The 16,410-nt window shown below is 37.6% G+C and overlaps 1 protein-coding gene across 1 annotated transcript in view; it reads right to left on the bottom strand.

Annotated features, from left to right (window-relative positions):
- The window catches only part of MMS22L (MMS22 like, DNA repair protein), a 128,482-nt gene that overhangs the window by 39,738 nt on the left and 72,334 nt on the right, over window positions 1-16,410 (bottom strand). Inside the window, exon 15 of the mRNA XM_045499080.1 lies at window positions 2,824-3,017. Coding sequence (XP_045355036.1) covers window positions 2,824-3,017 — 194 coding nt within the window. The remainder of the gene's footprint in view (window positions 1-2,823; window positions 3,018-16,410) is intronic.

Here is a 16,410-nt window from a genome sequence, read left to right on the forward strand (position 1 = left end):
AGCCACCCAGGTGCCTCTGGGCCCATTTACTCTGCCTTCTCTTCTGCTCCTACAGATCATCTGAGGCCAAGTCTTTTATAGGATCCCATTTCTCTTAGACATTAAACCACAAGTGACTACCATGCATCATTAAGTTTTCCTTTACTCCAAACATTCATGTCAGGATTATAAATATGCTGAAATTTCGCCCATGTTATTAAAAAAAAAAAATCTCTTTGACCCACACCTCCCTCTAGCTAACATCTCCATTTTTCTACTTCTCTTAAACAGTGATACTCAAAAAGATATATCCACATTTGCAGTCTGTAATTCATCTTCTCACATTTTCTCTTAAATCACCTTTAATCAGGACTTTGTTTCTAGCACTATACCAAAACTCCTTTTCAGGGTGACCACTGACCTTCCCTCTTGCTAAATCCAGTGCCCAATCTCAGGCTTCATCTTTTTTGATCCATTAATAGCATTTGAGCAGTTGATGACTTCCTCTTCCTTGAAATCCTGTCATTTGATTTCCAGGGCAACACACTTGGTTTTCCTGTTGCTTCACCGGCATTCCTTTGCAGTCTCCTCTCTTGGTTCCTTTTTATCCCACAAATCTGAACATGGGAGTATCCTGGAGCCCAGTCCTCATGCTTCTCTCTTCACCAAACTTACTCTATCGATGATCTCATCCAGTTCACAGCTTAAATGACTATATACAGTTCCCAAATTTAACCTCTTCTCTGAACCCAACACTTATCCAAGTGCCTGCTTTTCTTAGAGTTTCATGGGTATCTAAAAAAAAAGTCCAATATCAAAATCCTAGTCTTCCCTCATAAAATCTGCTTCTGTCACAATTTTCCTCACCTCCATAAATGAGGAATTCTCTCTTTATTCTGCTTACCATATTATACCCACCTAGAAATTCTGTCAGGTCTACCTTCAAAATACTCTGTGTACCTTCTGACTGGAAATCCAACCGCTTCTCACCACCTGTACTGCTACCATGTTAGCTCAAGCTGCTCATTTCTGAATTGCCAACGGTTCGCTAACTGGCCTCCCTATAGTTGGCTCTCAGTCTAGTAGCCAGAAGGGTGCTCCTCACTGCTTTGCTCAACACTTTTTCAAAAGCTTCTAATCTCAGAGTAAAAGCAGAGAGTCTTTCCAACTGCAAACAAGGCAGAACACAAGCTAGCTCTTCACTACCTTTTGGTTATAGATCTGGACTCTCCCTTCCTTTCTTATGCCACACAAGCTTTTATGGCTTCTCTGTGGTTCCTCAAGCACACCAGACATGCTCTTGCTTCTGTTCTTGTGCAGAGCATTGGTCTCTGACTTCCTTCAGGTCTTTCCTGAAATGGTACTTACTCAAGCCTCCCTGACAATTCTATTTAAAATTACAATCTGCCTCTGGCATTCCCTATCCTCTCTGATATATTTTTATTTTTCTCCAAAAACAATTATCACCTTTTATTACATATCTTGCTAACTTACTAATTGTTCTCTCCCCTGCACTAGACTAGAAGTTCAATGAGAACAGGTAACTTACACGTGAGAAAAGGAATTGCAGTCCTTTTCCCATTGGTAATTCCACAATGGCATTACCATAAAATAAATGTGGGTGTTCGATGACTGTTGTTTTTAATGCAGGAAACTTTTTTCTCCTAACCTATCAAGTCTTTACTTCAAAACAAACCCCTATAAGTATGTGTATGTGTGTGTGTGTGTATACACTTTTACTTATTTTTAGCAACTAGGACAGTGCTCATTAAACTTGTGTGGTATCATTTCTGTTCACTGACTGTGAGTTGGGATGATGAATGCAAGAAAGAGAAGTCATATTGGCTTCTAATGACTGCTTTGGTTAAACTGATTACATATCAATATTTATTTTCATAGACATTCTGGTAGCTGGAAAACTGTGTCCTGTCACAGTTCTTCAATCTGTCATTGTAATGTTTTAATTATGGAAATGCTAGTAGAATTCAAGATCTTTCACAATTTATATCATTCAGTCTTTTATGTAGTGCTTTTAGCTCAGCTTTCTGTCATTCACACCAGGGTAAAATAAACCATGGTTTAGGTGTTAGGTCTTAAAAAACATCACATCGAAATGCATTATATACCTTTACACAAATTGCAATTAAAGGCATGTAGTTGCTATACTGATCTTCATCTATTCTAGTACTTCTTAACATATTTTGCGTGAAATATTCCTTTGAGAAAGATAATGATCTCTTCTTAGGAAATGGCAAATATGCTCAGATACTCAAATTCTTGTCTACAACGTCATGTGATTCAGATTCCCTTAAAGCCTAAGCACATGACCTTAGGCCAAGAGTCAAATTAATTAAAAAGTACAACCTAAAATAGAATCTAGAAGTCACAACAATAACAGTCTATACATTTGAGGTTATTCTTATCTCTGCTTGGTGAAGTAGAATTCATAGTACATTCTTTTACTCTTCACAGAAGTAACTTCATGTTACATCTAGATATCTCCATACACAATTTGAAGATAACGTCCTTGAACTAGAGGAAATCAAATGCTACTTTTCTTTCCAGATATTGTACGCATAAGAAAAATTTATGCACATTTGATATTTTTAAGATCGAAAATTATATTTTATTTTTAGCGAACAATCACTTAATTTTTACCTTTACTAAGAAGAAAACAAACAAGCCAAAGGATCTTAATTTAAAAATACAAAACTCTTTTTATCTTTCTGGTTGTCAAAGTATTTATTAGACTGTAATAAAAGAGTTTGTTACCAAGCAAATAGAAGAAAAAACTGACAAGAGTCTGCAAAATGAGAAGCTAATTAGCAAATTAACAACGCTGACCTGCAGCTGCGTCCGCAAGTTCTGAGAGAGGCACTATCTGTGACATTCTCTGACTCTTCAAAAATGAAAAGAAATGTCTCCATAGTGCACTGGCAACTGCAGCAAGGTGGCGCTCTTTAGCCGATAATGAAGACTGCGCAGTTAGGTCCACATTCTCCTTTTGAAGTTCCTGACGCAATTGTTGATGCATACTCCTAAAAAGAAATAAAAATATAGCTAACGCCCAACAAATCTTTACAAAAATCTTCTTTGAATACATTTTTGGCTTTTAACGTTTATATCATATGAAAACTGAAGGACCGTTTTATATAATTAAAACCTTTATGCCAAGACATTATGCATTTCTGGTTATTTGATGGATGAATGATGGCATATTAAGCACCATAAAGTTAATGTTAATTACTAATGTCAACCATTAATTATATGCTTTTTAATATGTCAGATCCAAATGAGAAACAGGCAGCTTCAGAATGAATGTCTGCATTTTGCAACTCGCTATGACAAGTGATTTTACTTACAGTGTAGACATGAAAGCAATTTTTTAAACCATTTTCTTCCAAGAGCTTTAGGACATGGATGTACCAAGAGGAAAGAAAGTACATCTAGCTTGCCTGTGTGTGGCATTTGTAATTAAAATATTTTCCTACACAAAACTGTGCCAGGTATAATCTTGGTAATTTGGTCCCAAAAGATCCATAATCATTTTCACAAAGCGGACAATAATAAATAAAAAGTTCTTGCTCTCTATAACTTAGTAAAACATGAATACAATGCTGCCTAGTCATTTATTTACCTGTATGTTTAATTTAACTGAAAATTTAGACATTTCTTGCAAACCAAAACTACAGTGAGATATCACCTCACTCCTGTCAGAAAAGGTAAAATTAACAACACAAGAAACAACAGGTGTTGGTGAGGATGTGGTGAGAAAGGAACTCTCTTGCATTGTTGGTGGGAGTGCAAACTCTGGAAAACTGTATGGAGTTTCCTCAAAGAGTTAAAAATAGAACTACCTTAGGATTCTGCAGTTGCACAATTGGTTATTTACCCAAAGAATACAAGAACACTAATTCAAAGGGATACATGCACCCCTATGTCTATAACAGCATTATTTACAATAGTCAAGATATGGAAGATGAATGGATAAAGAAGATACACAGTGTGTGTATATACATGCACAATGGAATATTTTATTCAGCCATACAAAAGAATGAAATCTTGTCATTTGCAATGACATGGATGGAGCTAGAGTATAACACTAAGCAAAATAAGTCAGAGTAAGACAAACACCATACGCTTTCACTTAAACGTGGAATTTAAGAAACAAAACAAGGAGGAAAATGAGAGAGAAATAAAAAAATAGACTCTAAATTATAGAGAACTGAGGGAGGTGGGTTGAACAGGTGATGGGGATTAAGGAGTGCACTTGTTGTTATGAGCACAGGGTGATGTATGGAAGTGCTGAATTACTATATTGTACACCTGAAACGAAACACTGTATTTTAACTAATTAAAAATAAAAACAACAAAAAAAGAAAATTTAGACATTTCTAGACCTTAACAGAAATATAAGAGGGGAAGAAAACACTAAGAGATTTTTGTAGTGATCTGGAATATATGGCATTTTTGCAATATTCCCAACTATTAATAATTTGATTACCTAACACTAAATGTACAACCATAATATTATTCCTGTTTCTATTACTGCCACATCAATTGAGAGTAGATACAAATGCATGGATATCATCCTGAGATAGATATGCTTTCTTCAATGAAAGACAAACCAGTTAAAACATAACCAATAGAGCTAAGGCAGAAGACTTCCTCTGATAGTGTTCCATTAAGAAAAATAACTAGTACTTAAAAAAAATATTACATTATTTCTCACATTCCTGATGTTTTTTTAAGTTTTTTTTTTTAAGAGGCGCCTGGGTGGTTCAGTCGGTTGCATGTCCAACTTCGGCTCAGGTCACGATCTCACAGTTCATGGGTTCAAGCCCTGCTAATAGCCCTGGGCTATTAGCCCAGAGCCTGGAGCCTGCTTCGGATTCTGTGTCTCTCTCTCTCTCTGCTCCTCCCCCACTCATGCTCTGTCTCTCTCTGCCTCTCAAAAATAAAGAAATGTAATAAAAAATTTTTTTTTAAAGTGTTTTTTAAAAAAAAAATGTTTTTGACAGAGAGAGAGAGAGACAGAGCGTGAGCAGGGGAGAGAGAGAGAGGGAGACACAGAATCCAAAGCAGGCTCCACGCACTGAGCTGTCAGCACAGAGCCTGATGTAGGGCTTGAAACCCATAAGCTATGAGATCATGACCGGAGCTGAAGCTGGCTGCTCAACCAACTAAGCCACCCAGGCGCCCTGCCTGATGTTTTTTTAAAATGTTTTATTTATTTATTTTGAGAGAGAGAGAGCGAGCAAGTAGGGAAGGGGCAGAGAGAGAGGGAGAGAGAATCCCAAACAGGCTCTGCACTAATAGCCTAGAGCCCGAAGTGGGGCTCAGGAACTGTGAGATCATGACCTAAGCTGAAATCAAGAGTCAGATGCTTAACCAACTGAGCCACCCAGGCGCCCCTAAATTAGTTTATATAGGGGAAGTAGACACTTAAAATAAATACACAAAATACAGAACTTAGTACATGTACCTAAAACATTTCCACTGAAAGATCAAACTGGACCCAAGACCACATTTTAGGACTTTTCGCATAAACTACACCTAAGTAAGTAAAATATTATCAGTTATATAACATTAGGATGCTGCGCCCCTTGCCACTGAATTCTTGGATAATCATGAGACACTACTTAATACTACCTGAAGTATCGATAAAAAAGTACAAAATGCCTGGGGAAAGAAGATCATAGCAAGCAATTCTCATAAAAGCTAACCAAATATCTGCTATATCCTCTCTGGTAAAAACATGCCTGACGTCGGGCTCTGGGCTGATGGCTCAGAGCCTGGAGCCTGTTTCCGATTCTGTGTCTCCCTCTCTCTCTGCCCCTCCCCCGTTCATGCTCTGTCTCTCTCTGTCCCAAAAATAAATAAACGTTGAAAAAAAAAATTAAAAAAAAAAGGGGCGCCTGGGTGGCGCAGTCGGTTGGGCGTCCGACTTCAGCCAGGTCACGATCTCGCGGTCCGTGAGTTCGAGCCCCGTGTCGGGCTCTGGGCTGATGGCTCAGAGCCTGGAGCCTGTTTCCGATTCTGTGTCTCCCTCTCTCTCTGCCCCTCCCCCGTTCATGCTCTGTCTCTCTCTGTCCCAAAAATAAATAAACGTTGAAAAAAAAAAAAACATGCCTGAGATGCTTTCAACTTGAACTAGTGGCTAGAGAACCATTTCAAATCCTTTAGCTTTGAGTAAGTTGAATATCAACTACTAAAATCCATTTGGCACCTAACTTAACTGCCTACATCAACATGTAGCAAATTTCATGACCACATGTCAACACACTAGAATCCAAGTAAAATAACACCACCATTGGCACAACACAGTTATAGCCATTTCAAAGTATACTGGTTTCAAAGAATAACTTACTGTACTAGAGTAGGATAAATTATGCTCCCTATTTCTAAATAGATAAGCCATTTCTTCACTAAAACCTATTCCCTAGGGAGGGATATCATTTCTGGTCATCCTCTTTGTGCTAGAAATTCTTAAATTAAAAATCAGAACAATTCTATGAGATAGGTATCAGTAATCCTCTTCATAGATGATGAAGCTGGCAGTGAGAAAGTTAAATACACCCAAAGGTCACATGGCTAAGAAAGGCTGGGCTCATAATCAGAACTTAAAACTCACTCTGAAGCCCATATACCTTCCTCCTACACACACACTTATGCACTAAGAATCACACAATTTAAACACTGATCAATCTTCTTCTCTTCCTACTTGGGTTGAAGAAAGTTCAGTAAACCTAAGAAAAGGAGCTAGAAAAGCCTCATGTAGCTTTGCCTCTTACACCAGAATTCTGTGTTAGAAAAAAGTACAAGAGATACCCAGAAAAATGCATTTGAGGCAATACTGAAAAAGGCCAACAAATCTGAGCCACTTTTGACTTCTTCAGAGCAAAACAGTGAGGTACCAGGGATTCTAAGTAGGAGTTACTATCGGGATCTGATTCAGAGGTCTGAAAAAAGAAACAAACCACTAGGTAAAAAAGCTAGAGATTACATCTTCCAATGTAAGAGTTAACACAGCAAAAACAAGTTCCAATTAAGCATAAGACATTGACCCAAACACAGATTTGTTTTGGAAATGTGCATCCTCTTTGCATTTTGGTTCGAAAGAAGTTAGATATCCTGGGACTATGCAAAACAGTTTCTGCTTGATGGTTTGAATATTCAAGGAATATCAGTTTGAATAAGAATGAAAATCTGCTAATTTAACACCAAATAAAGTTGTTTAAAACCTTGTAATAGTTTGTGTAAACATGAGCCAATCAGAGAATGACGGAAGCAGGAAATGTCAAGGATATCCTACAATGGGAGTCTGAAGGGAGAATCAAATTTCTGCACTGTAGCCAAAACAGAAATACTCCTGGCAGTCACAGGTAATTTTTTTTAAATTACATTTTCTGGATGAGAAAACTAACTGCAGAGACTACAGAAAATTTATTGTATCACATGTGGCTGTGTATCTGCTGAAGGTATGTTTACGAAAATGCAAATACTGAAAGAAGCTGTCACTACAGGTAACAAATACAACACAAAGCATATATGAAATACATAAAGTGTCTAACAGTTCTCGGTGTCATGGCTATTTTATGAAACATTTTCTACCTTCTTCAACAAACTGGAGAAAAATTTGAAAGTAAATTTACTGCACAGAAAATGAAATGTACTATTGGGTCAAAATCAAAAAAGAAATATCACAGGAGAGAGAGAATCTCCTAACACTTGGCAAATGTTTTGAGTAAAGACAAATTTAACATGGGTTAAAACCATTTTGGAAACACACACATGTGGAAATATACATGCCTAACTATCCCACTTACATTCTGAAAGATGCAATATAGTATAGTAAAAAATAAAATTTGCTGAATGTCAAGTTACTCAAATTGTGGCTCTCAGAGAAACAACAGCAACACTCAGCACTCATCAGTATTTACCACCATGTGCCACGTACCATGTTGAGTGTTTTATAAGCATTTATTTCTTACCGTATGAATTTGGTGCAGTTATTATCATCTTACAAATGGGGAAACTAGGGCAAAAGAAGTACATGTTGGGTAACACAGCTGGCTATTAGCAAAGCTACCCAGAGCTGTGTGACCTCAGAAAAAGTGAGTAAGCTCCCAATGTTTATTTTTTGAAGAATCAAGAAGAGGAACAATCATTTGCTATATCCACTGTCAGGTTAACTGTGAAGACCACATGAAATACTTCCTCAAAAATGTTTAGAAACCTACCATTACAGTAGGCAAACACCAAAACTTTTCCTTCCTTCCTTCCTTCCTTCCTTCCTTCCTTCCTTCCTTCCTTCCTTCCTTCCTTCCTTTCTTCCTTCCTTCCTCCCTCCCTCCCTCCCTCCCTTCCTTCCTTTCTTTCTTTCCCAAACTTTTACATACTTAGTTATCTAGGTCTTCTTATGCTTTTATTTTAGCTCCGGTATCCTTCCCCCTATGGCTTATCTTATTATGTCCAAGCATGTTCCTGGTTCCTGGATCTGACTGCTCTCTTGCCCAATTTTGCAAGGTCTGTTTTCCTGGGTTTTTTTGGTTTTTTGTTTTTTAAACATTTGCTTTTTTTGGGGGGGAGGGGCAGAGAGAGGGGGGCAGAGAGGATCCCAAGCAGGCTCTATGCTGACAGCAGAGAGCCCAATGTGGGGCTTGAACTCATGAACCCTGAGATCATGAACTCAGCCAAAGTTGGACGTCAACCGACTGAGCCACCCAGGCGCCCCTGTTTTCCTGTTTTTATCTTTCTACTACTTCCTTCTGTGATTTCACATATTCACTTAGTCATCACAGCCCCACATACTCACCCCTACATAGTCATGCGAATACACTGAGGTATCTATCACATGAGTGGCACTGAAACTGGCACCTGCCTGCTGCTCCCTGCCAGCCTGGTCTCTGTAGTACATTCTTTCCTCACAGCTTAGGCAGGCTTCTGGGAACACTTCCCGGACTACTGTATCTAGGTTTTACTTCTAATCCTCCTTTTCTTTTGTTTGTCCTATAACTGATAATTACAGAAGTATGACATTATGTACATCACTTTCCTAGTAGTCATTATTGTATATATAGTATTTCTAATACATTATGCCTCAAAATTGAAAGAAAATTTGTCTAGTGAGGGACCTGTGTCCACACATAAAGCATAATATAATACAACTGATAAGAGATGAAAGCAAGGGATTAACAACAATTAATAATTGAATTCCTCCTTTAGTCCTACTCCAAACCTGGCAACTTTTTTCAATCAGTATTAGTGAAAAATAAAATGATAAGTTCTAAGGTAAAAAGTTGTTCTAAACCAAGACAGATAATTATTCCAAGTATCTGATTTAGCTAATAGAAAACTGGATGGGAATCAGATTACTCTATGACCATTTTTATTCTCAGATAAAGTCACTAAAAAACTGAAGGTACTTTGGATCCTCTTGTCATTCTTGTTCACAGCTAAAACCTAGGGCTATAATTACTTTACTACTCAGAATATAACATAATCAAAGTAATGATATTACCAGAAAAAAAAAAAAAAAAAAAACCTAAGTCTTACAGTTTGAAGTTATCCTAAAAATCATCCAATCCTCCAGCTATAAAGAGACTTCTGCAAAGCCCCACTATGAGAGAATGGTAGCTTGAGTCTTGAGCCCCAGTTCTGTGCATGCCCCAGTTATCAGGGAGAGGCAGTAAATCAGAAACCAGGCTGGCAAATAGCAGCCTGGTTATGCCTTGCAATGCCTCCCTATAATAGCTCAATGTGTTTGTGTGTATGTGGAGGAGGGGGTGGATGGTGGTGATGACTGAGTGCATATGTGACATCAAGGCTGTTTTGACTACTGAGGGACTATGACAAATAGAAAGCACAGCACTGGCGAAGATGCTTCCAGACACATATAATGCACTAAGGAATAAGGGAATAAAAGGGCTTCTCAAGATGCAAGGAAACTTGTCCAAATGAACACTTGTCCAGGAAAGAGAAGACCAGCTTGTGACCCCAGAAAACTTCTGAGACTTAGTTTTTCATCTGTTAAATGGAAATAATGCTCTATTATATACACTATCGAGCTGTCAAATCACACCACTTAGGTAAAAACAATCTGTAGACTATAAGGCAAGATAATGTGCATTTTAGTCGCATTTCTACTGGTTCTAAATCCGTAATAACCATGCTTATGATGCAGTAGAGCATTATCTAGGAAGACATGGGCTTTAGAGACAGACATACCACAGTATAAATCTTTGACCAAGAAGTGTCAATAAGATACTTTCCAATAATGGAGCAGTTACTGTAGGCCAGGAAATCGAAGATTTTTATTGAGAATATATGCACCAGTCTTATTCTGTTTTTGGCCTTTACTAATTTAATCCTATAGGTACTATTATTATCCCCATTTTATAGAAAAGAAATCTAAGTACAGAGAAGATAAATAATTTGATTCTGGGCTATACTGTTAGTAAGCAGCAGAGCCAGAACTTGAACCCAAGCAGTCAGTCTAACTACCATGCAACTATGTTACACCTACCTTAAATGCCATTTTGCTCTCCAAATAAATAATACATGTTTTAATGTTAAGTTGCTATATTCATTCATTCATTCATATGCTAAGCTCTTAATGAAGGTAGTTACAAACTAGTGTAACACCCAATCCCAGGTGGTATACCAGTTGCACACACATTAAAGGTTTAATACTTCTGGGAGTGGAGGTCATTCTATAAGGATCCCAAAGGTCAATGAACATATGATAATTTAAAAAGTTTCCTGTGAAGGGTCCCTGGATGGCTCACTTGGTTAAGCTTCTGACTCTTGGTGTTGGCTCAGGTCATGACCTCGCATTTCATGGGTTCGAGCCCTGCATTGGGCTCTATGCTGACAATGCAAAGCCTGCCTGGGATTCTCTCTCCCCCTTTCTCTCTGCCCCTCCTTCATTCATTCTGTCTGTCTCAAAATGAATAAACTTAACAATTAAAAAAAAAAAATATATATATATATAAATAATATATATATAAATATACAAATAAAAATTAAAAAGATTCCTGTGACCCACAATTAATTTGCAAGACTGGGAAAAGAAAATATATTAGGAATCCAATGTTGAGTCTGGCAAACCAAGCATGCTTGTAGCAATACTGCCTTACAGTTTTAGAGAATAGTACTGGTAAAGTACTTAAAATGAGGCTGCTTGCCACTATCCCCCAAATATGGTACAGCATGAAAATATGCCAGTAAAAAGGAGTTATTTTTAGGAATTAACTCTCATAATTTTATTCATCACATTTATAGATGATTATGGGTCTCAAGTCAGTTAAGTTTTCCAGTAGTATTTTACTTCATTTTATTGTATATCAGTAAAAAGGGGGGGTGCCTGGGTGGCTCAGTCAGTTAAGCATCCAACTGTTGATTTCAGCTCAAGTCATGACCTCACGGTTTGGGAGATCGAGCCCCACTTTGGGCTCTGTGCTGTCAGCCTGATTAGGATTCTCTCACTCCTCTCTCAAAATAAATAAATGGGGGCGCCTGGGTGGCTCAGTCGGTTGAGCGGCCGACTTCGGCTCAGGTCATGATCTCGCAGTCCGTGAGTTCAAGCCCCGCGTCGGGCTCTGTGCTGACAGCTCAGAGCCTGGAGCCTGTTTCAGATTCTGTGTCTCCCTCTCTCTGACCCACCCCTGTTCATGCTCTGTCTCTCTCTGTCTCAAAAATAAATAAAACGTTAAAAAAAAAAATTAAAATAAATAAATGAACATTAAAAAAAAAAAAAAGGATCTACCTTGGTAGTTCTCAATTCTGACTACCATCAAAATCATCTGTAGAGCTTTCTAAAACTACTAATGCCAGTCTTTCTAAAGATCTTCCTCTGGGGTGCCTGGTAGCTCAGCTGGTTAAGCATCTACCTCTTGATATCGGTGCAGGTCATAACCTTGCAGTTATGATTGAGCCCCGTTTCGGACTCCACTCCAAGCATGGAGTCTGCTTGGGATTCTCTCACTCCCCCTCTCTCTACCCCTCCCCTGCTTGTGCTCTCTTTCTCCCAAAATAAATAAATAAACATTTAAAAAAAATCGTTAAGTTTGGGATCTAAACATATTACTTGTTCTTAAATTCTGACTCACTAGGTCTGGGGAGGGGCCAGAGAGTCTACATCTCTATTCAGTAGATGTTGCCAGCCCTGGGCCACACTTTAATCTCTTACCTTCCTGACTTTCCTCGTCTCTAAAATGGGGTCAATAATAGTACCTGAAGGATTAAATTAGTTAAAATCAAACACTTAGAATAGGATTGACATATATTCTCAATAAGCTGACTTTGATTTTTTGGTCAATGATAAAAGTGACTTCATTTATTGCATATATCCTATTTAATTCTTGTATCACATAAGGATATGGCCCATGGACTACACAAGTAGCAAGACCATATATAATTCTGTACTAGAGGAGTACTCTACTCTGTAGGCAGAAGTATAAAACAAACTGTAGGCTTTATACCAACTCAGGGAAGAAAGATCATTGAGGGCATCAGAACAAAATGGGCATGGAAATGATTCTCTAAGGACAGGTTAAGAACTGAATATGTGAAAAGGAATAAAGTAAAAGCACAAAGGTATACAAAATCCATTCATTTACTCTCTAATTCCACACATATTGCGTATGCTCTACGCAGTAGGGATATAGAGTTTACAAAGCTCTGCCTTTCTGGAGCTTATATTTTAATAAGGTAGATAATGAAACAAACATAGATGTGTAACATTTCAGGTTGTGGTACACTTTATGAATAAAAAGTAATCAAAGTACGGAGATAATGAATGATGGGAACAAATATTTCAACTAGGATGATAAGGAAACATCTACTGAGGTGACATTTGAACAAAAACCTAAATAAGTAAGGGAGGGAATTATGGGCGGAGAGCATTCTAGGGAGAAGAAACAGCAAATGCAAAGGTGCCAAGGTTGGCAGTTCCATAGGCTCAAGGAACAACAATTAGGAAACCGGTCGGCTGTAGCACAATGGGTGATAGAAGGAACAACAGATGAAAAGCAAAGAGTAACATAATATGCATCTTACAAGGAAAATATAAAAGAAAAAGGGGAAGGAAAGAAAAAATAACCACTCTAACTATAATTGAGCAACACTAGAAGGCAATCAATTTAAGAATGGAAAATATGGCCATGTTTGTTCATTCACACGTTTTCCTCATTCACTCCACAAAAGGTTACTCAGCACCACTCACTGTATCTGATACCAAAAACACAAAAACAATTAAGGCAGACACTGCTGTTAAAACAAACAAACAAACAAAAAAAAAACAATAAATAAATCAAGATTTCATTTTAAAGGTAGTTAGGAGCCACTGAAGGATTCTGAACTGAGCAACAGCATAATGAAAACAGTGCTTTGGGAAAGATTAATCTGGTAATGGCAAACAGAATGGGTTAGAATAAGAATGGACTAGAGACCAGAGAGACCAATTATGAAGCTTCTGTAAACATCTAGGTATGGGCTTATACCCAATTTGAGCTCCTTATGAAGGAAAAAGAAAGCCCACAGTAATTATTTGGCATTTTGTGAGGGAGAGGAAGCAGTCTTTGTTTTTGCCAAATTTTGAGGGAGGGAAACTAAAAGTTAGGAGAGACAATTAATTAGTACAGGAGAGTGTGATTTGATTTGAAAACAGGAAACTTACGTAACAAATTCCAAAAAGTTTTTGGAAATCTAGATCCAGAGTCCAAGAATACATTTAGACTCAGGAATCACTGTTTTGTAATTCAGCTAATTTTAATGAATTCAATGTCTATTAATTACATGAAGTACCATATTAGATGCTATCAACTATGATCCTTGCTCTGAAAGAATATACAATCAAGTTCTGAGAAAGGGGTATGTACAGAGTATAGTAATGCATAAAAAAGGAACATTTGGTCCAAGTAGGGGTTTGATGACTTCTTAGAGTAAATATGCCATTACAAGATCATGGAAGTTGTGTTAACTAAATGAAAAAATAATACAAAAAAGTTCTAGGAAATTGAAATAATATAAGTAAAGCATAGTAACATATTATTGCATGGTGTATGAGAGGGCTCACCAACAATTTAGTATTACCATAAGATGAAAGGTCAAGGGGTAGAATGATGGAAAGTCAAACTAGAGAAGTGATGGAGCTAAGGTGTTGAAGGGCCATGCCATCTAAAAAGACCTATGAGTGAACAATTCTTTAAAGTGGAGAGAATCAACAGCAACAAAAACAACTTACATACTCAACATATATCTGCCTAATAGTTGGTTCCCAATATAACCTAAAACTTATAAGGACAATCCTATGCACTTATACATTTAAACACCCTGTGTAAATGAATAAAGCTAATGTTACAATGCTATTTGTATTTTTACATATATATTTTTACATATTTATACATATAGTATATATATATTTTTTTACATAAATATTTTAAAAATATTTAATGAAATATTTTCATTAAAAAATCCAACCTGGTAAGTATGAGTATATGTGACTTGGTACATATACAACTATATATAACTCATCATAACATACTATAAATATATATATTTTTGTCAATGCTTAAATGCTGCTTCATGTTCCCATCTAATAAAACTGAGCACAACAAAACAACCCGAGCAAGTCTGACTTATAACCGTTAGCATTATTAGTACAGCATAGTGCAAATTCTCTTAACAAATGGGGGCTTTACTGCAATCCTGAGTTGAATATACTTATTTTGCTGTGGGGTCTGTTTCTGCCATTTAGTCTGAGTTTGGGGGTAGAGTTTAACCTCTAATCAATAAGTAATAGTCTTGAACTTAACACAAGAATCAAAGAAAAAGTATTAGGCTGGATATTAAGATTTAAGTTTTACAGCACCTCAAGATGCCTCCAAGGAAATTGTTGAGGGTAGAGACCACATCAAGGCTTGGGTGAAGTCCTTCGACATTGTAACTATAATAAACTATAGGCAGATGGATGCCATAACTTAGAGATTTCTAAAAGAACAAGAAAGCAATCACCACCTGACCGTGGCCAACTCACTTCGGAAGGGGTAATGCTACAGTAACCTTATATTGCTTATATTTAGATAGGGCCCTCATTTCCGTGAACTCATCCTCTAAATTTAATAGCAAGTACGTGGGTACAAGGAATGGAAGAAAGAGAGGGAGAGGTTATGCGCTCTCTATAAACAGGGCGCCTAGGTGGCTCAGTCGGTTAAGCATCTGACTTCAGCTCAAGTCATGATCTCACAGTTGGTGGGCTCGAGCCCCATGTTGGGCTCTGTGCTGACAGCTTGGAAGCTGGAGCCTGCTTCTGATTCTGTGTCTCCATCTCTCTCTGCCCCTTCCCCGCTCATGCTGTGTCTCTCTCTCAAAAATAAAATTAAAAAAAAAAAAAAAAATTAAAAGAAAAAAAAAAAACTGGTCAGTTTCCAAGTTTGCCTGCTTACAGAATATCATGTGGGTAAGACCATGAGTTATGATCCAGGATCTTTGTCCATGATGTTAGAGGCACTGAGAGGTGAGATCATCCCTATAAGAAGTCTCACAATAAAATATACACATCTTTGATAGAATATCCAAAGCTGTCACACTGTTCTTTTGAGATTTCAAATACGATTCTCTTCCTCTTTAACTGTAAACAGACAGGTATAACTGAGGAATCGTAAATGCAACTGGATCTTATCTAAAATGGTGAGTTATGTATAGATTTCTCATATAAGAAAAAAGGAGAGGGAAAAACCTTAGGAACCGGTGGCTAAAAAAGGAAATCAAAGTTATTTGTAATATAGGTAGGCAATGACGTAAACAAAATATTTATGGAAAATGCCTTCATTTTGGAACAGAAAGCATCAATCTATCAAATTTAGCAACACTAGAGCCAATAATATCTGGTGATATTAAACACACCTCACAATCTTTAATCTTCTTCCTCTTCTTGTGTCCCATCCCTGTTCCACTACGCTGGAGGTATTCCATAGTTTATTGAACACTGTGATAGTTTTAAAACATGGCCACAAACTCTTTGGCACTCCTTGGATCTAGGAGATCTGTGATTCCAAGGCTTGGAGTCTTGCTTGCTTTGGCCAATAGAGTGCAGCGGATGATATGACACTATGTGACTCCAAGGCTTGGTAATAAAAGACCATGAAGCTTCGTTTTATTTGCAGGGAAACTCACTCTTGGAGCCCTAAAATGCCATGCATGAAGTACAATCACCCTGAGAACACTCTTTGGAGAGCTGATAGGTAGCACTTGAGTCATCAGTCCTAGGTAGGCTTGTCCTTCAGCCATACTAGCTCAGAGGCTAGGCATGTTAGTGAACAGGTCATCAGGAACTGGATCCTGTAGCTTCAGCTAGTACAGTCCCCAGCCTTTTTTTATTAACCCCAGACAGCATTATCCTAGCTGAAGCCCAGACATGGTGGAGCA

The sequence above is a fragment of the Leopardus geoffroyi genome, chromosome B2 (genome assembly GCF_018350155.1).
Source record: "Leopardus geoffroyi isolate Oge1 chromosome B2, O.geoffroyi_Oge1_pat1.0, whole genome shotgun sequence".
Classification (NCBI taxonomy): Eukaryota; Metazoa; Chordata; class Mammalia; order Carnivora; family Felidae; genus Leopardus; species Leopardus geoffroyi.